The 24,892-nt window shown below is 40.1% G+C and overlaps 1 protein-coding gene across 3 annotated transcripts in view; it reads right to left on the bottom strand.

The window, feature by feature from the left end:
- RCAN2 (regulator of calcineurin 2) overlaps positions 1-24,892 on the bottom strand; it is a 307,939-nt gene that overhangs the window by 245,489 nt on the left and 37,558 nt on the right. For all 3 annotated transcript variants that reach the window (XM_051855661.2, XM_070074028.1, XM_070074029.1), the window contains exon 2: positions 18,881-19,107. In XM_051855661.2, coding sequence (XP_051711621.1) covers positions 18,881-19,105 — 225 coding nt within the window. In that variant the 5' untranslated portion in view covers positions 19,106-19,107. The remainder of the gene's footprint in view (positions 1-18,880; positions 19,108-24,892) is intronic.

Genomic DNA, 24,892 nt, shown 5'->3' with positions numbered 1-24,892 from the left:
CCTCTGCGAAGAGGGGGAGCGACAATGATCATATAGGTATGTGGTCCACTGAAAAGGAAGTGAACAAATTCTCCCATAATGAAACTTTCCAGTGGCCCGACTCCCACCATGTCTGGGGGCTTGGGCATAAGTGCAGTGATGGCAACAGGGGAGCAGGCAACAGCAGAGAAGTCAGCTCAAAAGCATGCATCCTGCAGTCTCCTGCGGTTTCTCCACAGAGAAGCACTCCTGGGAGGTGTACAGACAGGTTCTGGAAATGAGGAAGCACCAGGCAGAGGCCTGCCTCCCAGGAGCCTCCAGGTCACCAAGCAGAGGCTGTGCCCAAGAGGCTGACAAGAGAGGATTTGAAGAATTGCTGCCTCATTTGGAACGGAAAAAAAGAAGAACTTGAATGAGATGGAAACAGTTGGATTATAACCTTCTGTGTATGTGTGAGTCCTGCTTCCAGAGACCTACCCAAAGGATTATTATCCAGTAAGATGAGTTTGTAGAGTAGGTTACTACTAAGAAATACCCAGGCAACTCCTCTAACTCATGGTTCAGAACTGTCAGCCAGGTCAGTAATTCTTCTCAACCAGGGCAATTTTGCCTGCTGCACTTTCCCCCAGGGGAGTTGGGAGAGGTAGCAACTGGCAATGTATGGGGATATTTTTCATATTATTACTGGGAATGGAGTGGCACTACCAGTATCTGATGGGTAGAGGCCACGGATGCTACTAAACATCTGTGATGCACAGAGCATCCACACCAAGAATTTTCAGTCCGTTTGGCTGGTGTTGTTGTGAGGAGTCAGATGGGTTAATAGATAGTCAGGGGATCCCAGTGGAATTTGGGGTGTAAAATACTTGCTTCCTTCCCCAAAACTTTATCTTTAGCAAGAAATGACAGGCTGCCCTCCTTCCTTGGAATCTCCAAATTTACCATGAGAATAGCAAGGGATTCCTCCAGAGCTCACAGCTTATTGTGAAAACAAGTTATATACCCCACCCTTAGCAGGCCAGACAGGACTGGAGAATTGTAAATGAGGTCTTTTGATGGTTTTTTGCCCCAGCCTGGTAACTGAATGCCAATCTAATCATCAAGTTTTATTTTTTTTTTTCTTCAAAATTGTATTTAAAGGCCAACTGCCAACAGTCAGTCCCCTTTGGGTTTTCCTCTTAGAAGCCTCCCTCCATGCCGCTTTGGTTGGAGGTCCTTGATTCTAATAAATATGTTTAAATCTCTTTGTGGTCCGCTTGGAAATTCTTCTTCCATGTGAGACAAAGAACCAAAGTAACAATAATTTCTTCACCACCATCTTTCCCATAACATTGTGACACAGTGACTGTTAGGAAACTGGTGCAGTTTTAGCCAGGTGGCCGCATGGCCCAGCTACCTGACCAGGCTCCACCCCCATCCTAACGGGATTCGATGCTTCTGCTTCCCTGCCCGCCCTGAGGCAAAGTTTTAAAAGGGCCTGTTCCTGAACACGTGCTCTCTTGGCTCTCCTCTCCTGCTCTCTGCTCCCTCTTCTCTCCTCACTAGCTCCTCTGTCTCTCTCTCTTATACTTTCTCTCTCTTTCTCTTTGCCGCCCCTTCACTCCGGCCTGTTGGGTGTTCCCCAATAAACCCTTTCCCTTCCTCCGGTGTTCGGTGTGTTTTGTGATGGCTAACATTAACATATAACAGTGACACAGTGGATTAAGCTGCAAAGACATCAGCACCCCTTATGGGCACCAGTTTGAGACCCACCTGCTGCACTTTCCATACAGTTGTCTGCTAATGCTCCTGGAAAAGCAGCAGAAAATGGCCCAAGTGCTTAGGTCCCTGCCACTCATGTGAAAGACCTGGATATAGTTCCAGGCTTCTGGCTTCAGCCTTGTCCAGCCCTGACCATTGCAGCAGTCATTTGGTGAGTAAACCAGCAGATGGAAAGTCTGTCTCTCTATTTCTCTTCTTGTCCTTCTGTCTCTCTCTGTAACCTTGCCTTTCAAATAAATAAATAAATCTTAAAAAAAAAAAAAAAAGAATTTCCAGCCCAAAATGTGACACTGAGGGTGGAGAAACTCTGAATTAGATCGAGCCAGGAGAGCTTCTACACCTCCCATATTATTTCTATTCTATTCCTGGCAACAGTTTCCAGCAATTAAATATGTCGTTGCACAACATTATTTATTAATGATGACATTCCTATATAGATCAGCATGTAAATCCTCACACTTAGAGCTGGTAATAATTAGTTTGAAACAAATGACCACCTGCACAAAAGACATTTTGAATGCTTACCATTCATGTCATTAGCTATCACTCTGTCTGCACTGACTACATAGAGTCCTCTAAAGAATGACTTTAAAAAGTCAGTTCTGCAATCGTATGAAACATTAAGTGTAATAAAGCCACCCATGTAAATCCAAATCCTCTTTATAATAATGTTTCTCTTCCAGAGAAATGTCACCTTTCATTTGGCTCTTTTGCTGTGATATTCCCCATACTGTTTTCTTCAGAAAAATGTGCTTGGATTAATTGAAGACTCTTCTAAGTAAAACTCTTAATGATATGGGAAAAAAATCACATTCAGATTTTTAAAAGGCTCTGTTCTCATTTACCTTCTCTTTCTAATGTAAATGTTAATCTTTTCTAAAGTAATTGGACCTGCTTAAATTGCCAGTCACAATTAACACATACTCAAATTCCCCACTCTCAGAGATGAAATACCAGCAGAGAAGACTATCTTGTATTCAGTCCACTTTTGTTTCCTGAAATTAAAATTTGAAATGACTTTAATTACTCACAAAGAAGGCTTGGTCAACCAACCCAGTTTTCTCCGGAAAAGAGAAAAGTAAAACAGGAAGGCAAAACAGACTTGTCTTTTCAGAAAACTTTTAAGGCTCTTGTTCCAACTACAGTGTAAGTCCAATACAGATCACAGGGAAGAACATAATGGGGACTGCCAAATGGCTGTTTAGCTGAACCTTCAACATAATGGAAAAACGAAGCTTTCTACTCAGCCTCAGGGGAAGGAAGAAGCAGGATGGACCTTTTATTCGTGCAGTAAGGAAACGTGTTGCTGTTCTAGACACTGGATGCAGGGGAGATAGCAAAAGGAGCTCACCTTCCTCTGGGCTGGCTCTTTGTTAGCCACCTGGTGCCTCTGCCTCTTACCCCCAACTTGCTTTAGAAAGTCCACAGAGGATAGTAGGAATAGTCAATGGGAGCTGACCAGGTAATTGTTCTGTGGTGAGTTAAGCAAAAACCATACGCAAGGAAAGCACAGGAGTCCTGCGAGTTTTAAATGATGCAAGATGCAGAAATTATTACCATTGCTAGCCAACATATGTAATTGCCATGATCAAGGTGCCATGGTTTAGTTCACTTGAGTTATATCTCACAGCAAACTATGAGATAAATGCTCTTTTGTGATGCTGTTTTACAGATTAGAAACAGGTTCAGAAGACTAAATAAGCTGCCTTCTCTTTCTAATGTAAATGTTAATCTTTTCTAAAGTAACTGGACCAGCTTAAATTGCCAGTCACAATTAACACAACTTATATACAGAATTTGATTTTGGATTGAAACATGCTAGAGACCTCTCTCGTAATCACACTATGCTACCCCACTTCCCTGGTTAAAGAGAGAATGACCCATGTGGAGATGAGGTATGAGCTCTTAGATGATAAAAGCAGAACCAGGGGTGGGCATCTGGGTAGCAGTTAAAACTGATTAATATGCCTGCATCCCACATCAGAGTCCCTGGGTTTGATTCCAGATTCTGGCTCCTAATTCTACCTCACTGCCAGTGTAAAACCCTAGGAGGTGGCAGGTGGTGGCTCAAGAAGTTGGGTCCCTGCCCAACTCCTACCTTCCATCTCTCTCTCCTCCCTCACCCTCTCCTTTTCCCTCTTTCTGTGTCTGCTCTTGTACAAAAAAAGAAGAAATTTAAAGCAGAACCAACTGTTCTAGAGTGCCAGCAGCTCAAAATGGAAGCTCTTCTCTTTTGAATACCTGGGAATACCTTCCCAGCATGCATCAGTCCTTTCAGTTGCCAACACAGATCATGTGCTGCTCTTCTGTCACCTCAAGACACAAAAGTACACTGTAATGTAATAGTAAACTGCCTAATTTGACTCCAGTCAGCTGCTGTCATTTATGCTTTAGTTAGAAAAGCATGAGGCTATATTCATAAACCATTTGTCCTCCTATGAGCTTAGAAGTGGCACATAAAATAAGTGGATGCTCTGAACTGGCAATGGGAAAACCATCCTCCAACACTTCCCCACCAAATTCCACTCTACCATCAAGTTCCAGTATGATTCATGTATGTTGATTTAGTTCTATGGGCTACAATTGCATTTGGTTGGTTTGGCTGCTTTTGGGTGATTTTGCATAGATTCCAATAATATCACCCCAAACCTATGTCCTAACATGAGTCATCTGGAGGCACTTAATCCATAAGACACAAGGCATAGATCTGTGTCTTGACATGTTTAAAAATTGGATAAAATCATTGATAAGGTATTCACAAACCAGATAGTGAGGTCTTGTATGGGAGGGCTTTCTGCATAGTTATTGTACTAATCATGATTGCTCTTCTTGTTTCCAGCAATAAGTACATTTGACAAAGGATTGAACACCTTTAGTGACAGCTATTGACAATCATCATGTTGACACTAAAAAAAAAAAAAAATCTAAAAAGGCAGAATGTTTGGAGCTAAAATTCCAAAATGTGTACCTTGAACCTGGAATTTAAGAAGGCATTGCGTTCCGAATGCTGAGTGGTGACAGGATCTTTACCGAGGTGACTTTCTGTAGAGTCCAGACCCAGGGGCTATTCTTAGACCAACCAAAAAAAGCATGGAGCTGCCTAAAAATAATGATGACTCAACACCTAGAGGCTTCTGTGATGTAATGTTGTCAAAGAACACCCTCTCCTCACAGGTTGCAGTTTTTAAAATAAGCAAGCTCGCAGCTCACCTTCTGAGGAAAATTTTGCATGCCAAAGGAGAAAATTAGGACACAGGGGTCACATATATAAAATGTTCCTCCCATGCCTCACCTATTTCTGTAGCTTGATTGACTTGGAGAAAAAGCCCCTGCCAAAGTCAGAGACAGTTGTTTCTCTCTGACACCCTTACTTCTCAGACATCCTTTCCAAACAGGTCTTGTGAGACAGGACAATGCTGATTTTTACACAGAGGAGGGCCTAGAAAATCCTGTCCTCAAGTCACCAGAGCCAGCACATTTCAGCTCGCAAGAAGGGTCCCTCTGGAGACTCTTGTACAGGCACAAGGTGTGGCTAATGGCCAAGGACAAAAACATATCCCAGAACTTGAACCACAGCAGCCACTGAAGGGCGGCAGCCACGGCTCTGTGCTATTCTACCACCATGGGCCTCAACAAGAGCCACAGGGCAATTGTGACCATGAGCAAGTCCAGAGACAGCCATCACCATGAGTGTCTCAGCAAGTACCCCGAATTCTAAGTATGTGGCTCCACCCCCACCTAAGTGCACCACGTAGAGCTACTCAAGGTTTCCAAAGACACGTTGAGCGAGAGCTGTCAACTTCAAGAAAGAGATGGGTACACATTCATGAAAATAGGAAGCAAACACATCTGAGCACTATCCTGGCTACTATGAGGAAAGCGGCAACCAAGAAGTACTCGGCCCCTTCCCTCTGCCTACATGATAAAATCTTTATAGAAAAAGAAAATCCTAGGACCTTCCTTCACCCCTCTTGAGCTCCTTGAATACACTCCATCCATTTCAATCTTTCTAGTTCACCTAATTTATATGACTATTATTAGACCCCAGTAAACATCAAGCTTTATGAAAGTCTGCCTCTTGTTCATCTTTGTACTCCCAGTGCCAAGAGCAATATTTGGGAGATGGTATATTTTCAGTAATTACCCAATAATTGGCAGTTGGATGGGCTGATTGATTGTTGCAATGTTCTTCTGCTCATTAGTGTATTTATGGGTCACTTCCTTTCCCTGGGTACTTTGTATATCTTAGGGTATACTTTAGGACATAGTATGTCTTAGGGTAAATCTTAAGTATAACTTAGGACACAGTTTCATTAACAGGGAACCCTTAATCAGCAATTAGCCTTTAAGTTCAAAGGACTCTAGGCCATTATGGGAGACAACCGGGGACAGGAGGTTCCCCACACCACAGGGCTCATCTATTTGTTCAAGGCTGCTGTGTTTAGCAAAGAACAAAGCAAGAAAGAATGGGCTAATCCAGGCTGGCTGTGTTATAAGTAAATTATAATAATAATAAACTCTGCAACTGATATAATACACTAGGTTTTCATATACAACTGTTTACTTTTCAAAAAGCTGGCCTATTTCAGTAATGATTTCATTATGCATTTTTCAAATTCCCAAAAGTTGGTTCCCAAGCCCCAAAAGAAACTTATTCCCATAATATTGTAGTTATTTCTCACTAGGGGTTGTATGCCCATGTTGCTTTTAAATAAAAATTATTTCATTCCAGTTGGTTATCTACCTGAGTCACTGTAGTTAACTCTAAAAGACTTGTTCCTACAAATTGAAATCTACCTTAAATGCAAAGGCTTTGCACCTTTCAAAATATTTGCACACAAAGTATGCTATCAGTGATGCCTAAAGAAAAATCCCTTTTTTAGAGACTCATGAACTTAGAGATGTTTGCAGAGAAAGACAACCTCCCTGGAGTTGACAGCCAGTTGTCAGCAGAAAGTTGTGCAGGGCTGGTAAACCCAATGCAAAACCACTTCCTCTTCCATACACCCACACATAGAACAAGACTATCTGTAAGAAGCAGGTTTAATGAAAACTGCTAACCATGCCAAATTTCTGACACGGAAGACTCATTTTCTAAAAATTTTTACAAAGAGGCTAGTTTAACAGCCAAACTCCTTTCCTCTCATATGCCCTTTGCAAAACCTTGAACTTCAGCTACACAGCAAGTACTTCTAAATGGACTTCTGTTCCAAGTTTTGCAACTCAATGAAACACAATACCAATGAAGAAAATAATCTATGTGGGGAAAGAACAAAACTCACATGGTGATATAGTGGGTTAAGCCACTGCCCGTGAGGCTGGCAGCCCATAAGATCACTAGATTGAGTCCCAGCTGCCCCACTTCTGATCCAGCTGCCTGCTAATGCACCTGGGAAAGCAGAAGATAGCCCAAGTGCATCTGGCCTCCTGGGGTGTGAACCAGCAAACTGAAGATCTCTCTGTGTCTCTCCTCCTCTCTCTCTCTCTCTCTACTCTGCTTTTCAAATAAAAAAACAAATGAACTCTCTTGAATTGGGGATTGGGATTACAGCAACTTCCCATGAAATCATTTGGCTCTAGGCCTTAAAGTCCAAAATCACTTTGACTTATTTTAAGGACAAACTTAAATACATATGTCCTGAAATGAGTTTCACACACCCATATTAAAATAATTATCATATTTAAATAATCTGTATTATTTTTAAATATTATATAGTCTTAGGTAATTTTTTAAAATGTATTTATTTGAAAGGCAGAGTTACAGAAGCAGAGAGAGAGAGAGAGAGAGGTGCTTTCCATCTGCTGGTTCACTCTCGAAGTGGCCACAATGACAGGAGCTGGGCTGATCTGAAGCCAGGAGCCTGGGGCTTCTTCCAGATCTCCCACGTGGCTGCAGGGGCCCAAGGACTTGAGCCATCTTCCACTACTTTCCCAGGCCATAGCAGAGAGCTGGATCAGAAGCAGAGCAGCCAGGACTTGAACAGGTGCCCATATGGGATGCCAGCACTGCAGGTGGTAGCATTACTCACTATGCCACAGTGCTGGCCCCCTTGGTACTAGTTTCAAAAGAGAAATAACACATGGATCTTATACAGGAACCAAAACAAATAGCACCTAAAGCAAACCCAGAAATGGTTTCTATGTGACAAAGATTGAGATGAAATTTCCTAAAACCCAAGTCTATGATATAAAAGCACGTCTTCATCATGATTCTGCAAGGAGCAGCCTACAGCTTCTTTCCAACTGCACAGCACATGTGCTGTTTCTAGAAAAGCACCTGAGTTTTATAAAACGCCTTCCTTCCTTCAACCACAGGCAAACAGTCACAAACTTGAGTAGTCAGGAGGGGAAAATATGGGGAATGAAAAAGGAGTCCAATATTTACTAAAGTGGTTTAGTATTATGCTACCACCCCTACCTACTTTGTCTCATTTAATCACATGGCAAGCATATCAAGAAGTTACAGTTAACCCAGTTTTATAACAGAGGGAATTGTGATTCAGAGACAAAAGTTGGCCGAGATCACACAGTATGTAGTCAAGGCAGGATTTGTACCCAAGTGCTTCGGAGCTCAAATCCCTTTCATGAGGCTCTTCTGCTTTCTCTAGGTGCCCGTATCATGGCTAGAGGGCCAGTTAAAGGTTGTAGGACACAGAAGAAGGAGAAGCTTGCTCTATATTCCAAAAGATAAATAACTAGGAGATGGGAGGGGGATATAGCCAGGTATGCTTCTGCTTGCAACATCAACATCCCACACTGGAGCACTGGTTTGAATCCTTGTTCTGATTCTGATCCAGCTCCTTGCTGATGTGCCCAGGAAAGCAGAAGACGGCACAAGTACTTGGGGCCCAGGTACCATGTGTGAGACCTGAATGAGGTTCCTGGCTCCCAGCTTTGGTCTGGCTCAACCCATTTGGGCAGTGAATCAGCAGATGGAAGATCTCTCTCTCTCTCTCCCTCTCTGTCATTCTTTCAAATAAATAAATCTTAAAATACATATAACTATGTAGCCAGATGACTAGACCATCACATTATGCAGTGTAGCCTATGTATAAATAACAAACCATACTAAAAAAATTTGGAGTTATTGGAGAGAAAGTACAGATTTTGAACAAAGTGCAAGGTAAGATATTTCAGCATATTTGATGAAAACTTTTAACTCTGTTGCGTATCTGATCAGTACGTATCCCTTTCAAAATGCTGCTAGAGACTGTAATGCTTACATTTAAAACAATGGTCACGCGGAGTGATGCAACCTTCCCAGTAAAATCTCATAGAATATCTCCAAATATTACCAGAGGCTGATCAAATGTGGTGTTCTGTTTCTATCTATCCGTTCTACTAAAATGGCAGGGAATACAGTTGAGAATCTATGCATCACAGAGAAAAAAAGAGAAATGAATGTAGCACACTAACAGCCCACTCTCATAGAGTAAATATCACATGATATTAATGGAATGGGCGCCTGGCCCATCTATATCTCACTGATCTCATCCATTAAGCTAAATGTCAGGCCTGCTGTGATGGATACCTTGGCGCAGTTTTAAAGTTCACATAAAACCTCCCTGACTTTCTCTCGTTAGCTCTGAGTCAGCCAAGGATTTCATGACCACCACACTGAGACCAGAATCAAGGCGGGCGAGAGTGGCAAGGGGAAGCCCATGCCATCCTGAGCTGTCGAGAGTGAGGGAAGCCATGATCACAACAAGCTCATCCTTCCTCCAGGAGCTGTCTCTGAAGTTGCATCTTAAAAAGGAATGTTCTCAGGCGGCAGAATGCAATAGTTATCTTTGAATTTCTGTATCTCATAAAATTTGAAAAAAAAAAGTCAAAATTGTTTCATTATGACCATGGCCACTGTGATAGTTGTGCCCATGGGCTCCTGGCCTGGGAAGAAGGTACAGCCACCCTTTCCTGATCAGGGTAGTATGGACCCCAGCAGCCTAGAGGAAAGGGCATTAGCGTCACAATGTCACTTTCCTTACCCCAGCCAGGATGCCTACAAGACCGCTTCTGTCCATCAGGGCACATCTGAATAGTTCCCAGGGTCACTGTTGAGGCTGGAAGCAGCTCTGAGGCAAACCATATGAAACCATGTGAAGTAGATTCTAAGGACGTCCATTTTTCTAAAAGGGGGAGGGGGAAGTCCATGTCCTTCATGAATATCATCACAGTCTAAATAGAAAGTGGCAGCTGTTCTCCAGGTGTCATCATGAGTATATTCACCCCCTCTGCGGAACAGAAACCAGAGACTCTCAACTCTGTGTACCTCAGGTTGAATTCTTTCCACTGCCACAATTATTTCCAGGTAGTTAAGTGGGACATTTAGAGTGGCTTGTCAGGCTCTTTGGTCCCAGGGGGTCACTCTGTACTGTGGAGAAGTTAAGATACTAAATATGCCTCTGGAATATTCTAGTCACTCTGAGAAACATTAAGGTTCCAGGGAATGTCCTAGAGCAGCTTTCAAACCTGCCCCACACTGGGCCTCTCATCTGGAAGGTGTCCCAAATGATTAGCAGTGACTAATTATGGTTATGGAGAAAGGAAAACAGGACTAACCAACTGAGCGCAATGTGCACAGGCTTTCTACAATTTAAACATTCTTTAAACAAACGTTAAGTGTAAATGTCACTTTCACCAATAGAGAATGAATAGCGCCAAGGACAGCAGGGAAATTCATACGTATTCCTTGAATGTTTGATGTCTAATGTAACAGCTATCTGCTTTAATATTTAAAATTCATGCTTGGTTATCATTTTCTCACCCTCATGTTGCCATTGTTCATTTCATTTTCATTTTTTCAACCTATATTCAGTGAAAAGGAAACCTCAGTACAATCTTTGCTAGATATTCTTAGCATGAATTTTTCAACCAGCCTTAAATCAGCCCCATTACCTGTTTTCTAAGGCTTTTCAAAACATTAAATTTTAGCTTCCACCTCTACCTTTTCTTTTTTTCCTCCTTTTTCTTCTCCTAGGAGTAACTATGAAAACAAATGTGCTTAAGACTCTAATTTTTTTTCACTGTTAGGCTAATAAACTGAGTCTGTCACGTCTTAAAATTTTTAAATATAATATGCCTGCATTCCATACCAGATTGCCAAGGATTAAGTCTCAGCTAACCCATTTCCCATCCAACTTCCTGTTGATGTGTAACATGGGAGGTAGCAGTTGATGGCTCAAGTACTTTGGTTCTGCCATTCATGTGGTAGATCTAGATGGAGTTCTTGGCTCCCTGCTTCAGACTGGTCTAGTCTTGGACACTGCAGCCATTTGGGGAGTGAGTCAGTGCATGGAAGATCTCTCTCCCTCTTTCTTTCTCTGTCTTCCTATCTGTCCTCACACTGTCACTCTGCCTTTGAAATAAATAAAAACTTCCAACAACAGCAACATAGAACTATTGTATGATCCAAATATCCCACTATTGGGCATATATCCAAAAACTGTACACATAGTATGCTGAAGAGATATCTGCACTCCCATGTTTATTATAGCACCATTAACAATAGTCAAGATATGAAATCAACTTAAATGTCCACCCATTGATGAACAGATAAAGAAAATGTAGCCTATAGAACTTAATGGAATATGATACAGTTCTAAAGAAGGAAATCCTGTCATTCATGACATCATAATGAATTCAGAGAACATTGTGTTAAATGAAATATTCCAGTACACCAAGCACAGAAAGACAAAAATTTCATGGAAAATGGAAAATTATTAAGAACCTATGTATTTCATCAGTTTTTTGCATTAAAAAGAAACTTACCTTTAATTCCATTTTTCATGAGCCTTTTGAAGTATGCTTTTACTGTATGATCTCACTTATGAGGACTCTGAAGAGGTTAAACTCACAGAATCAGAGACTTGAATAGCAGTTACCAGGTGCTGGTTGGGATTGAGGGTGGTATTAGGGGATATTGACACAAGAATACAAGATTTCAATAGGTTAGGAGAAAAAGTTCAAGTGTCTGTTATACAACATTGTGACTATCAATAATAATACATTGTAATTTTTAAAATCACTAAGAAGGTAGATTTTAAGTGTTCTTACAACATTAAGTAAATATATGAGGTAATGCATATGCTAACTAACTTGATTTAGCCATTCCACAGTGTGGGCATCTTCCAAAATATCATGTTGTTTTCATGAACATATGTAATTTTAATTTGCCAATTAAAAATAAGTAGCTTAAAAATTTTAAAACAGCCACAAGTATCTTATTACAAAGTACATTTAATTGTTCATATTGATGGCATTTCAGAATTCAGTGACAAATGTGCTATATGGGTCATCTTCCTATTTTACAGATCTACAGCCCACTCTCTGACATGTTTGAGATTTGAATTTGGGGATTTGAAGAGTTAATACAGTGTATATGCCTCATATTGTAGAATGCCCCTGCAAGGTCTAGGGCATTAAAGGAATTAAAGGAATATTTCTGCAAAGAAATGAAATTGTACACTACAAAAGAGTTCAGGTCATATTTTGAATGAATTAGGTCCAGTGCAGTTTTATCTCAAAATAGATATGGGGGCAGGTATTTGGCATAGCAGTTAAGACACTGGTTGGAGATGCCTGCATCCAATCAGAGTGTACAGGTTTACATCACAGCTCCACTCAGATTCCAGCTTGCTACCAATGTGGGAGGAAGCAGGTAATGGGTCAAAGTAAAAGGTCCCTGTCCTGGATTGAGTTCTGGATTCCTGGCTTCAGCCTGGCCCAGTCCAGCTGTTGTGGGCATTTGAGGAGTGAACAAGCAGGTGAAACAGTTCTGTGTCTCTTTCTCTCTTGCCTTTTCAATTTTTTTTCTTAAATTCTTACTTTTTAAAATTTATTTGAAAGGTAGAGTTATACAGAGGAGGAGAAGATATTGATAGATAGATAGATAGATAGATCAATCGATCGATCGATCTTCCATCCACTAGTTCACTCCTCAAATGGCCAGGCCAAAGCCAGGAACCAGGAGCTTCTTCTGGTTCTCCCAAATGGGTGCAGGGTCCCAAGAACTTGGGCCATCTTCTGCTGCTTTCCCAGGTGCATTAGCAGGGAGCTGGAACAAAAATGGAGCAGCTGAGTATCAAACGAGTGCCCATGTGGGATTCTGGCATCATAGGCAGAGGTTTAACCTACTATGCTACGTTCACCGCAATTTTATTTTTAAAAAAAAATGGATCATGAAAGTCTGTTTTCAGAGATTTCAAGGGATTGTGCACATGCTGTCATGAAGTACAAAGAGAATATCCACATTCCCTTTTGAACAAAAATAGAAGCAAATCTTGGGGATTTACTGAACCCAGGGAAAAAAGAAATAACTACAAATAGATTTAGTTTTGAAAATCCTTCAGGATGCTCTCATAATGCCTGCAGTGGTAGCCTAGACTACTCGTTCCTCAGTTGCATTCCAGGGGAAGGAACTAGTTCATATTTAGTGGCTATATTGAGTGAAAAATGCATCCCTTTAATATTAAAATCACTCCAGGCATTCACAATGCAATGAGATGATTCATTTATGAGAAGTACAGACTAAGAGAGCAGTAGAGCCAGGCCTCTGACTTCATGCTTATGTTCTTTAAAGATTGGCAGACATGCCCCATTATTTAACAAAAAAAAACACAAAAATCTTTTTTTTTTTTTTTTTTTTTGACAGGCAGAGTGGACAGTGAGAGAGAGACAGAGAGAGAAAGGTCTTCCTTTGCCGCTGGTTCACCCTCCAATGGCCGCCGCTGCAGCCGGCGCACCGCGCTGATCCGATGGCAGGAGCCAGAATCCAGGTGCTTTTCCTGGTCTCCCATGGGGTGCAGGGCCCAAGCACCTGGGCCATCCTCCACTGCACTCCCTGGCCATAGCAGAGAGCTGGCCTGGAAGAGGGGCAACCGGGACAGAATCCGGCGCCCCAACCGGGACTAGAACCCGGTGTGCCGGCGCCGCAAGGTGGAGGATTAGCCTATTGAGCCACGGCGCCGGCCTAAACACAAAAATCTTATACATCTATTTGTATATGAGTGTGTGTGTATGTGTGTGTAATGCAAAGATTATAGCTGCAGATATGTTAAATTTTCTTTTGATCTGGCACCACTATGAGTGCTTATTACTTTTATTATGTATTTACTTGTTCAGAATTGATCTGCCACAGTAAATAATAAACTCAGTGCCTATCTTGCTCACCACTGCGTTCCAGGAGCCAAGTATCATGCCTATTCTCATAAAGATTCGCACATGAAGAGGCAATATTGCATAATCTTTAAGAACATGGACTCTGTAACTTGGCAACTCAGGTTTGAATCCCCATCAGCCACGCACAGCAAAGAGACCATGGACAAACAACTTGTGCCTCAGTGGATGCATTTGAAAAATTGGGATGATGCTACTGTGTGTATCAACCAAGATAGATTCACATACCATAATAGCAAATCCCAAGTCCCAGTGGCCTAAAGCAATAAAGGCTTTTCATTGGTTTGTTTGTTTTTTCTTATTTCATCACAAGTTCCTCCTAGGTTGGTTACGACTGCCCCGTATAATCATTGTACTCACTCTGAGATCCAACATGCCCGCATAGGCACTAGCTGGCACAATGGTAGTTTCCCCAGCAGAGAGAAAAGAACATTCTTCAGGGGCCAGCTATGGTGATTGAACACTTGGCCTGGAAGTGACACAAGTCAGTTCTACTTATGTACTAGGCAGAACTACCAGGAGAGTCCTAGGAAAACAATTCTGCCACGTACAGAGGAAGTAGAGAGGCATAAAGACACCACCATGATAGGGTTGTCATGATGATTAAAAGGCTTAGTGTTGGGGCCGGCACTGTGGCACAGTGGGTTAAAGCCCTGGCTTGAAGTGCCGGCATCCCATATGGGCACTGGTTCTAGTCCCAGGTACTCCTCTTCCAATGCAGATCTCTGCTATGGCCTGAGAAAGTAGTAGAGGATAGTCCAAGTCCTCGGGCCCCTGCACTCAGGTAGGAGGTCCAGAGGAAGCTCCTGGCTCCTGGCTTTCGATCAGTGCAACTCTGGCCATTGCGGCCATCTGGGGAGTGAACCAGTGGATGGAAGACCTCTCTCTCTGTATCTATCTCTCTCTCTGTAACTCTGTCTTTCAAGTAAAAAACTAAATCTTTAAAAAAAAGAGCTTAGTGTTTATAAAACACCTGGAAAACACTTGGCACCTGGCTATAGACTATCAGATGTTTTGTTGCTATTATTATTTACTATTATTAAACTTAATAGCTTCACATTTTTGGAGGTCATTATAAAGTCACCTTTCTGGCTCCTCCTCATTTAATTCAACTTAGCTAAATGTTTCATAGTGATTGTTTTGCTGTTCCTTATTTAAAGGACCAATGAGTGCCACTGTGTTATGGAGCAGACTCTGACCTAGCTTCAGCACTGGCACAGAACAACTCCAACGATACCCTCTTCAGTGTCAGTCTCAAGATAGATGACTTCTGCAGCTCAGCTGGATCCAAAAGGGCCAATCCAGAGGTGCACTTTGAAGGGAAACGAGCCCTAGTAGCGCTTAGGCATCAGACGCAGGGAAGATTCCAGCTTTAAATGTGTTTCACGCAAAAAAATATTTATACTTCAAGCTGTAGCATGCAAACAGCAATCTGCATTTATTGGTTTCAGATGCCAATTTCCTCCAGCCCCAGTTCCCCCCTTGTGTTATATAAACAAATCTCAACCATCTGGACCACAACAAGCCACACTGAAGTATGTGCTCGCTCGTTGCAAAAGCATCAAATCAAAACATGATCGCACAGAAGCTGCCTAACTGAAAACTGCAGTGAACATCATGATCCTCAAAAAAACTTTATAAAAAATGTACTGTAAGTGTCAGAATTTTGAATTTAAACAGGATACCCGTAATGAGCATAGCAGAATATTTATAAACAAATATCACCAAAATATCTTATCCTATGGCATGACCCATGTTACAAGTAGTCCAATACAGAGCCCTCCACTCACGTCAAAATGGAAAAGGTCTTAGAAGAGACGCTTCAGCCACTGAGGGAAATACAGAAAAGATTGCTGTAAGACTCCCAATAATCAGAAATAAAACGGTTGAATTCCTCCCTCCCTAAGGACCTTGAAATTAAGTTTATAATAATGGAAATAAATGGGTTAAACTCAATCTGTCAATAGCAAGACACAATGATTCAAAAGTAGGTTGTGCCATAAAAGAAAGGACCCTGCCAGCAGGAGTCTCACAAGTACCACCTACTGTGTGGCCCTCTGAAATGAATGCTGCACCTCATCCCCGATACAAGTGCAGGTTGCCGCATACACCTTCCCAAAGCCAGTATGAGGACAATTACCACGACCTGCCTTGCCCACAGGCACATACAAGGAGTGCTGGAAATGTCTTTTGCTTCTCTTCTCTCTGCCTAAAAATATCTCCAAGAGTACCCAAAATGTCCACCCTGTGGGAGAGAAAACCCCATCATCAGACTTCATAGCTCATATTCATGAAATCTAAAGCTGATAGAATATCCTGAAAGCACAGGGTGTAAAATAGGTGATTTTACTAAAATAATGGGGGAAAAAAAAAAAAACTCGGTCAAAGAGTAGACAGGGAAGTTCTGGATCTTGAAGAGAATCATATGTCAGTGAAAATAAGCACCGCAAGACTCAAAATATCTTTTCCCTGGAGTCCCAGTGATCACAACTTGTGGCTATTGGCTTATCTGGTATCTGATTATTTTACTTTGCTACCCTTAAGCCATGTATATAATTCAATGAAAACAAACTGTATCAGATTATTTGATGTCCTGGAAATTCTCCACACAGAGGCTGTAAAGTCACACCAAGGAAAATGACTTTTGCCTGTTTGATAAGTTTAATTTTACTTATATTAGCCAATTATAAAATCTACTTCCTTGGCTATCAAAATGAGAACTCAATAATTTGAAACTGGTCCCATTAAACTATATCCTGTTTACCTGGTCTCAGCATTTTATCAAGGTCATTTAGAAGCCATACACCAGTTCTCTCTTTACCTAGAGTAGTTAAACTTCGGTATATAAAGTTAATTGAAAATTGATCATAGTAAATAATAAGACTACAAATAGGAGAGGGAGGAGGAAGAGGGGTGGGAATGTGGACAGGAGGGCAGGTACAGTGGGAAGAATTAGTATTTTGCTAAGGTTGTAATTATGAAATGCATGCAAATAAAAACAAGCAAATAAAAAAATAAAATACCATACACCAGTTCTCAAACTGTTATACACCAATTTTATATACAAATTGGATGAGAATAAATCATTACCCAGTATTCAATCATGGATCAGAATATCAAAATAGATATGAGCAGACTCCTGTGGACTCCTCAGCTTCTTTCCTTGTATGCCCTGATTCTGGCCAAGTTGCTTATCCATTCTAGAGCAGCTCTCCTAAAGGAGATTAGCATCTTCCCAGGTCTTACTGTTTCAAGCTATAGATAGTCCTCAGTTTCAGATATTTCAGATTTTCAATTTCACAATAGTGCAAAAGCCACATGCATTCAGCAGAAACCATTCTTTGAGGTCTGAATGTTGATCTTTCCCCAGGTAAATGATGTGCTGTACAATACTCCGGGGTAATGCACAGCTTCTAGCCAGCCCTGAAACCACGAGACAGGAACAACAGATACCCTGCTGTGTACTGCACTCCTAAGATATGCAGTTATGGTAGGTCAGGTGTATTATATGCATTTTCAACTTAGCGTGGATTTACTAGGATATAGCCCCATTGTAAGGCTAAGGACATCTGTACTAAGTATTTAATCAAGTAAGAATCAAACTCTCCCATTAAACCTCTAAGGAAAATCCTGAATGTGCATTTAGATAAGTAGATGGCATAATGTGAAAACATGGACCTTTGCTTCATAGTTTATAACCTGTAGGTTTCAGGGGAAATTACCTGTCCTGAATAAATTACAATCTGTATTATAACCCAGTCATAATACAAGAAAACTTGTCAAAGAGAAACTGTCACATGCCACTTTCTTAATTTTAATATTCCAGTAGTCATAGCACTGAAAGTTCTAATCCACATAATTCCTTGCATTTCAAGCTATTGCCAGCCATCATTTCATTGTTCAACTCGATAATACCATCATTATAAAATTATTTTCAAATGGCTGGAGATAATAATTCCCAATCCTCTGGGTTAGTTTTCTCTGTAGCAATTAGGATTGTCTATACAAACTATAAAATCCAGAAATGAGACTTGGCATAACTGTGCTCAGATGACAAAGCTGACTTCAGCAATTGGCAAGAAAGAGCTAAAATTTGTAAAACAGCAATACTTCAGGGAAAAAAAAAATAGAGATCCTTTGCTGAAATGAAGTCTGTGTTTTACAACAGGGGTGACAGTACCTATGCATAAGTAGAAATCTACCTCCATGAGGGAAGGTTTGATCCATTCAGATACCCCACTTAAATAGTGAAAGAAATTTGAAATAAATTTAGAAAGATCTTCAAATGGAATAATTACAGCTATTTCCAAGAACATTTACACTAAACCGAGTTTGATTCCTGTAAAGATACATAGACAACTTCATTCCCCAATCATTTCAAATCCAGGAAGCACTGTTGTCACTCAGATCTGATCAACATACAGGTAGTGACAGCACCCACTATCCTATCAGAGAGCAAAGAAGGACTCAGGTGACCAAGCAGGTTACCTTCTCTAGCAACCACCAGGGACTTGGGTCACAATTTAAGAAGCTACTTTTTTAGGACATTCATTAAACTTCAGGAGTGCTAGGAGTGGAAGAGACCTGGTGCTGTTTTGAGAAAGACAAATTACACTTTTAGAAGAATAGAAAAAAATAAAACATGTTAGGAATTGAAGACATCTGCTCCCTAACCCAGGAGGAATCTCTCCAATCCATATTCCTTTAACGTTGCTTGTTGTGTCAGGTGGAGTGACACATTGCAGAAACCTCAATTTGATTCAAAAGTCTCATCTGCAACCTTCTCAAGTGGACCTCCAGTGTCAGTTGATAATAGAACAGGCTTTTCTCATCCTTCCATGCATGCCAAAAATAGAGCCACCTAAACCTTTCTCAAAAGTGCAAAACATCAGCCCCAAATGAACAGTGGGAATGCATCCTGAGATGGCCACGTCTTCCATGTTTTAGGAACAGAGGAGAGTCTTACCTTGCTCTCTTCTCCTTCGAACACTGACTGGTGAACATTGCAGGCAAACAGCGCATTGGGGAGGTCGTTGAAGTCCGTGATGGCCTGAAAGGCCTCTTCTGCGAAGCACCGAGTGACAGCCCAGTCTCTGTCTATACAGCAGAGGAAGAAAAGTCCTCCATCTTCTGGGATGGGCCCTTGCTGCCCTGGGCTCCTCATTCCCAGGAAGTAGGATTCTCCCCTCATTCCTGAGAACACAAAGATGGGCATGCGTCAGAGTAGAACAAATTCCCTAAAGCTCGGTTTTCAGGTTCCACTTCTGGAGCACCTGGGGCAGAGCAGGGAGTGTGGTTAGGAGGAGAGGCATGGGTTACTGGAGGGAGAAGATCCAACAAGGTCATATGTTCTCCATCTCTGAATCAGAATTTCCCACATAGCTCTGCCTCTGGGCAAGAATGCAGTCAGTGCTATGGTAAACAAAACAAAACAGAAAAGCAAAGATGGGGCTAGAGAACATCACCACCTCCACCACTATTAAGAGTATCCATTGTGTGTTGAGTTTCAGGCACTGTCCTCAATGTTTTACCTGCATTAACTAACCTACTGAATTTCCACAACTGTATTTTATTGCTGCCAACAGTTTCCCTATGTTACAGTTGGGAAAACTTCAGGAACAAAGCAACTAAGTAACTTTTACAAGGTCAACGACCAAATGGCAGGCTAGCATTCAAACCCAGAGAGTTTGGCAAAAGAGCTCACGCTATCTCATAAGATGGGAATGAAGCACATCAAAATCAGTGGAAGGTTATGCTTAAGGAAATGTGATCTATTTAATCACCACCTGAATTCTGGTTATGGTAACTATCATAGTTATTAGTTTATTCACAATGAGACTAGACATGCATGTACAAACACACATATACTTCCTCTTCTGCTTGGGATCATTACTTCAAACCATCTGTGAGCCAGATCTAGATCTTGTAAAGTCAGTATTTTGGCTGATCCAAGGTATATATACACTAATTGGCCTCCCTGATAGTTCCCTCTCCCCAGTATTCTTCTTCAGGATGAATTTCATCTAGCTGTGTTCAGTCCTCTTATTTTTACCTCTTCATTGATTCAAAATTTACTCAACTGCACAGTCCCCCCGCCCCCATTTTTTTTTTTTTTTTTTTGGCTACTGGTACATAATTCAATAGGTTTGCTGTATCTCTCACATGTTTCAAGGGGCACACCTGCCTTTTTCTTTTGTGTTTATTTTCATTTCTACAATACCTTTCTGCAGGAGTTCAATAGTGCAAGGTCTCCAAGATGAAAGAACTTGCCCATGGTTAAAATCGGTGAGGCCGGCTCACCATTGTGATGTGGCTGCTGAATCATCTTCAGTAAGCTCCCTATTCTTCGTTCCATCATCATAGATCCTTAGAGTGAAGGAAAGAAAGGTAGATTCCACTAAATGTCATTCTGTCCTCAGGAAGTTTAGTTAGATCTCAATTCTGGAGTCTCAGGCAAAATGTGGGATTCTAGTTAAATCTCTCTTGAACTCTGAATGTATCATGGTGATGAAGTTATCATTTTTGTTTTAATTTTTCCTTCAGAAACTCCAATGAGAGTTTGATAAGCAGTATCTGTTGGTAATCATGTATTAGGCATAAAATCTTATGCCTGGTTGAGATAGGAGTCAAAAATTGATTTGAGGTAATAATTCTAAAACAAAATCACTATAATTGTGTTAAGTTATTAGTCTATATGAAATATAAGACCATTCCTGTATTCTAAAGTTCTTAAAACTGTAATCAATGCAACATTTTTTGTAAACAGCAAAATAATTAATATATTTCTTATTCTATAATCTAAAATATATGAATATTTTAATTAGAAACATCTAATAACATTAATGAGAATGGAATTCAACTATAAGACATCATCAATGTAACAATATATGCATTTATATTCTTTTATATTCACTTATATTATTGCTTCAAACATTTTAATGTAAAATTCATGATTCCAATTTATTATTCTTACAAAGCTAATTATTTAATATCAAAAGTAATTGCTATGAGCAACAAATCAATATTTTTTTAACCAATGAATTATTGGAAAACTTAATAATGAGGACATAATCACTCAGTAGTATGAAAAATACTGTCAATTCTGATTTTATTTTGATCCTTTCCCTTATTTTAAAACGAATCTTAAATGAATCAGAACTAATCTCAAATGTTCTAAGATGTAAAATAGGACATTTCAATTATACTTTCCCAGAAAAGAAACTAAAATCCATTGCTGAACAAATTAATTAAATAGACCAAATATTAAGCCTCACTTAGGACTCATTTTAATCTACTCAAATAGCCTTAACTTGGGTTCTGAGCTCTAACAATACGATTATCTTCATGAGACTTTATTTTAAGCTTATTACTCTTAATAAAGATTTAAAGAGTAAATGCATTTTTTTGCAAACAACCTATTCTACTTATATGGAGAAATACTTAGAAGTCAAAGCTTTGACCCAAGAGCCCTGACTGCTCTTTCCAGTTCCATTACAGGCTTATCTCATGATTTGGAGAAGTCCTCACTCTCTGACTCAGTTTAACCTGACAAGACACAGAAACATCTACCTACCTGCCTCCACAGAGTAAGGGGACATAGGGGAATAAAGCAGGAATGGAAGAAGTGATCAAAATCGGTATTGGTCACTACATAAAAGATTATGAAATATGGTAAAAATATATCAGGATAATTTCAGAGCAAAGTAATTAGTCCTTAGTATTACCATTAACCTTTAGTAAATCCAAGTAAACAGAAAAGAAGGGAAACTAAACATTAAAAGAACTAGCAAAAAAAAGATAGAGTCCCCACAGCTCAACTGAACTGGTTTGTGTTTTTTATTTCAAAACTCTTACCTACTGAAAGAAAGCTTTTGATGCAACAATGAAAGGTTTTATATGTCTGGTTTGTGCTTCTAGATCCGAGGCTGGTCATCAACACAAGAGCTGCCTTCCACCCAGCGTTAACTCTCCAAGGGGCTCCCCAAACCCTTGCCATGAACTCAATAGTGTTCCTCTAAAGTCCCCAGCACCCTGCACAGCCTTCTCACCAAAGCACCCTCCACAGTGACTATTGCTTTATTAGTCAACATTCTAACCCAGACTGACATTTCTTGAGAGGCAACACCAGGCTGTCTTCATTGATGCCATCTTCAGATCTCTAACGTCCTCCAAATGATGTTTGGCTGACTTATTGAATTATATCAAAAAGAGTCATTTTCAGAAAATAACAGATCAGAAAAATGGGTTACAATGGCCAAGTCAAAGTGTATTCTCTAATAATATGCTATTTCAAATGCATATACCAATAATGAAAACAATCCTCTGTTTAAAGTTAACATTTGTCTTATAGAATGTAACTTTATAATTTAAAAATAGCAAGAATTTCCCAAAGGATTATTCTAAAATTAAATGAAAATCTATGAAGTATAACAAAAAAATATGGTTTTTGATTATATGAGTTCACTGAAGACTAGAAAATCCAGAAAAGTATAAAGAATATAAAAGCAAAACATAATCCTACTCTCAAGAGAAACTTCCTGCTAACATTTGAGTGTATTTAGTTCCAATTCTTTTCTTATGTGTATAATTTTTAAACAAAATTGGAATCCTGCTGTTTAGTTTCCCATTTCTTTCTGGTAACATTAATGTAATCAAAAGCAGATCTCCATATCACTTCATATTATTTGAAAACATTAATTTTAATAGCCACTGTATCTTGGTGCATGGATCCATCATAATTTTTTAAGTCATTCTATTGTTTGACATTTGGAAGGCATAAATTTCCACAAACTCATGTATCTGGAACAGAAAAACCACTATCCATGATTAAAATATAAAGCTTCCTGTGGGAGAATCCCTAAACTTTTTTGAATGTGGAAGACATCTTTGTGAAATACTGGAACCCACCCCCCAGGGAAATAGCTCGATGCCAGCCTTCATTGTAGATAAGGGGCCTTCTGGGCTGTGGTTCTCATGCCAGCAGAGAGAGATAACCATGGCTTTGTCTTGCCTTATAGAAACACATGAAAGTCTTCAGAAGCTCCCAAAACAATATGTGAATGAAAGCTATGTGTTATTATTTGAATGTTCATCAGGAGCAAGCCAATAGCAGAGGAACCTGGCAGAGATGGTTGTCCCCTACTATTCCTAAATGTATAAATGAGTTTCAGACTCCCAGGGGATGTCCATGATTGGTTAGCCCATGTCATTACAATGAGACACAAGTAGCAATACTGCTAGAATATTTGGTATGAGTCTGGTTGGAGAACCCATAAGGCATTTATAAGGCAAAACAAAGTAAAGTAAAATAAAAAGCAAACAACCCTACCTCCCACAAGAAAACACCACCAACAATGATATGGCACAAAGTTAGTAACGTGAGAATATAAGTGATGGAATCCGAGTTGTTTTAATGGAGGAAGAGCCTGGAGAGAGGAGCATTTTTACAATCATACCGTTACTTTTGCTAACATGGGGAAAATATTCCATCCAAGTTTTCAAACAACCTGATGGCATTTATTAATTAAACATTAAAAGACCAAAAATGAATGCAGTATGCTTCTTCCTCCGAAGACCCATGAAACTTAAAAATACCTGTTTAACATCAAAGTCGTCACTGAATGTTGTATGAATTAGTGAATAAGCTCGCTCTCTCTATCTCTCTCTCTCTCTCTCTCAACAAACTTTAATGAAGGACATATTACTAGGCTTCTATGTAATGAATAAATCTTTGCAAAACTCCCTTATGTCATCCCTAACAAATATTGATATGGTACAATGAAACGCCGGGGAGGAGACCTTAAGGAGACAGCTGGTTCTGTTGGATGTCATTATTGTCAGAGTTACCAATGTACATGAGAGTCAATTTCTGAATTATAGGATCCTGAGAAATTCTACCTTTCTAGAAAAGGGAAACATAGTTCATGAGAATGGGGTGTCGTGCATTTGACCATAGGAGTTCTGGTCCAGAAAGCCTTGAACTGGATATAAATGGAGGAAATGAATCACAAATCAGTCCATGCAAACAGCTGAGAGCCTTGTGAAGAAAAAATGCAATTGCAAACATCACCAGAGATGCTGATGCTAGCTTTACCATCAAGTGAAAACACTCAGTCAACAGTGGTGTGTGACCCATTAAAAAGAAGCAAAAGAAAAGAGAGTGGCTGATGACAGTCTCATCTTGAGACTCCTCACCAGGACAAGACCCATGGGCAATTCTGGATACTTCCTGGAACACAAGTCCCATTACCTAGGAGACAGGGGCATGGCAAGAAACAGCACAGAGAAATACAAGAAGTAAGTCTTGAATGAAATCTCCACTGGCTGCAAACTCTGAAAGGAGAAATAGAATTTTTGGTATGGCACTACAAGAGAAGTCAAAGCAGAGAGAAAGAGTTTAACAGAAATAGCTGTTAACAATCAGGATTAAAATCGAGTGTCCTTCTTCTTCCTTAATGAGCTCCTTGTACAGCTGATAGCCACCGTGTAGACTCCATACAGCAGGTGCTGCCCATTTAGAGGGAATGCAAGGAATAGGGGGATGGTTGGCTGACATTTCTTTTAAGATCTCTTCTCAACTTGAGATTTTTATCTTCCCATAATTGGAAGAACATACGCAGAAGAGATACCTGTTTATCTCTGGGCTTAACAATTCTCAAGAAAGGGCAACTTATAACCTTTAACAAAAGCTTTCTCTAGTGTTTAAACCTTTAATTTGGATTCTCATACTGTAATGGCCTATATTTTTCTCTTCAGCTTACTCAAACTAGAAAGCAAGAATTCTTTTTAATAGGAAATAATTTTCTATCAAAGCAGAAAAAAACAAGATGTGCAAAACAATAAATTTGAATTTATTTTTTCTTACACAAAAATATTTTTGTGTAATATTGCTGTGTAAATATTGTTTTTAACAATCTTTGAATGTTAAAGATCCAACTAACCTGTTTTTAAAATTAAGAACAGGAATGTAAAACTTCTT

Source organism: Oryctolagus cuniculus, chromosome 5 (assembly GCF_964237555.1).
Source record: "Oryctolagus cuniculus chromosome 5, mOryCun1.1, whole genome shotgun sequence".
In the NCBI taxonomy this organism is placed as follows: Eukaryota; Metazoa; Chordata; class Mammalia; order Lagomorpha; family Leporidae; genus Oryctolagus; species Oryctolagus cuniculus.
The sequence above is the reverse complement of the archived record's forward strand: the minus strand, read 5'-3'. Positions and strand labels throughout refer to the sequence as shown.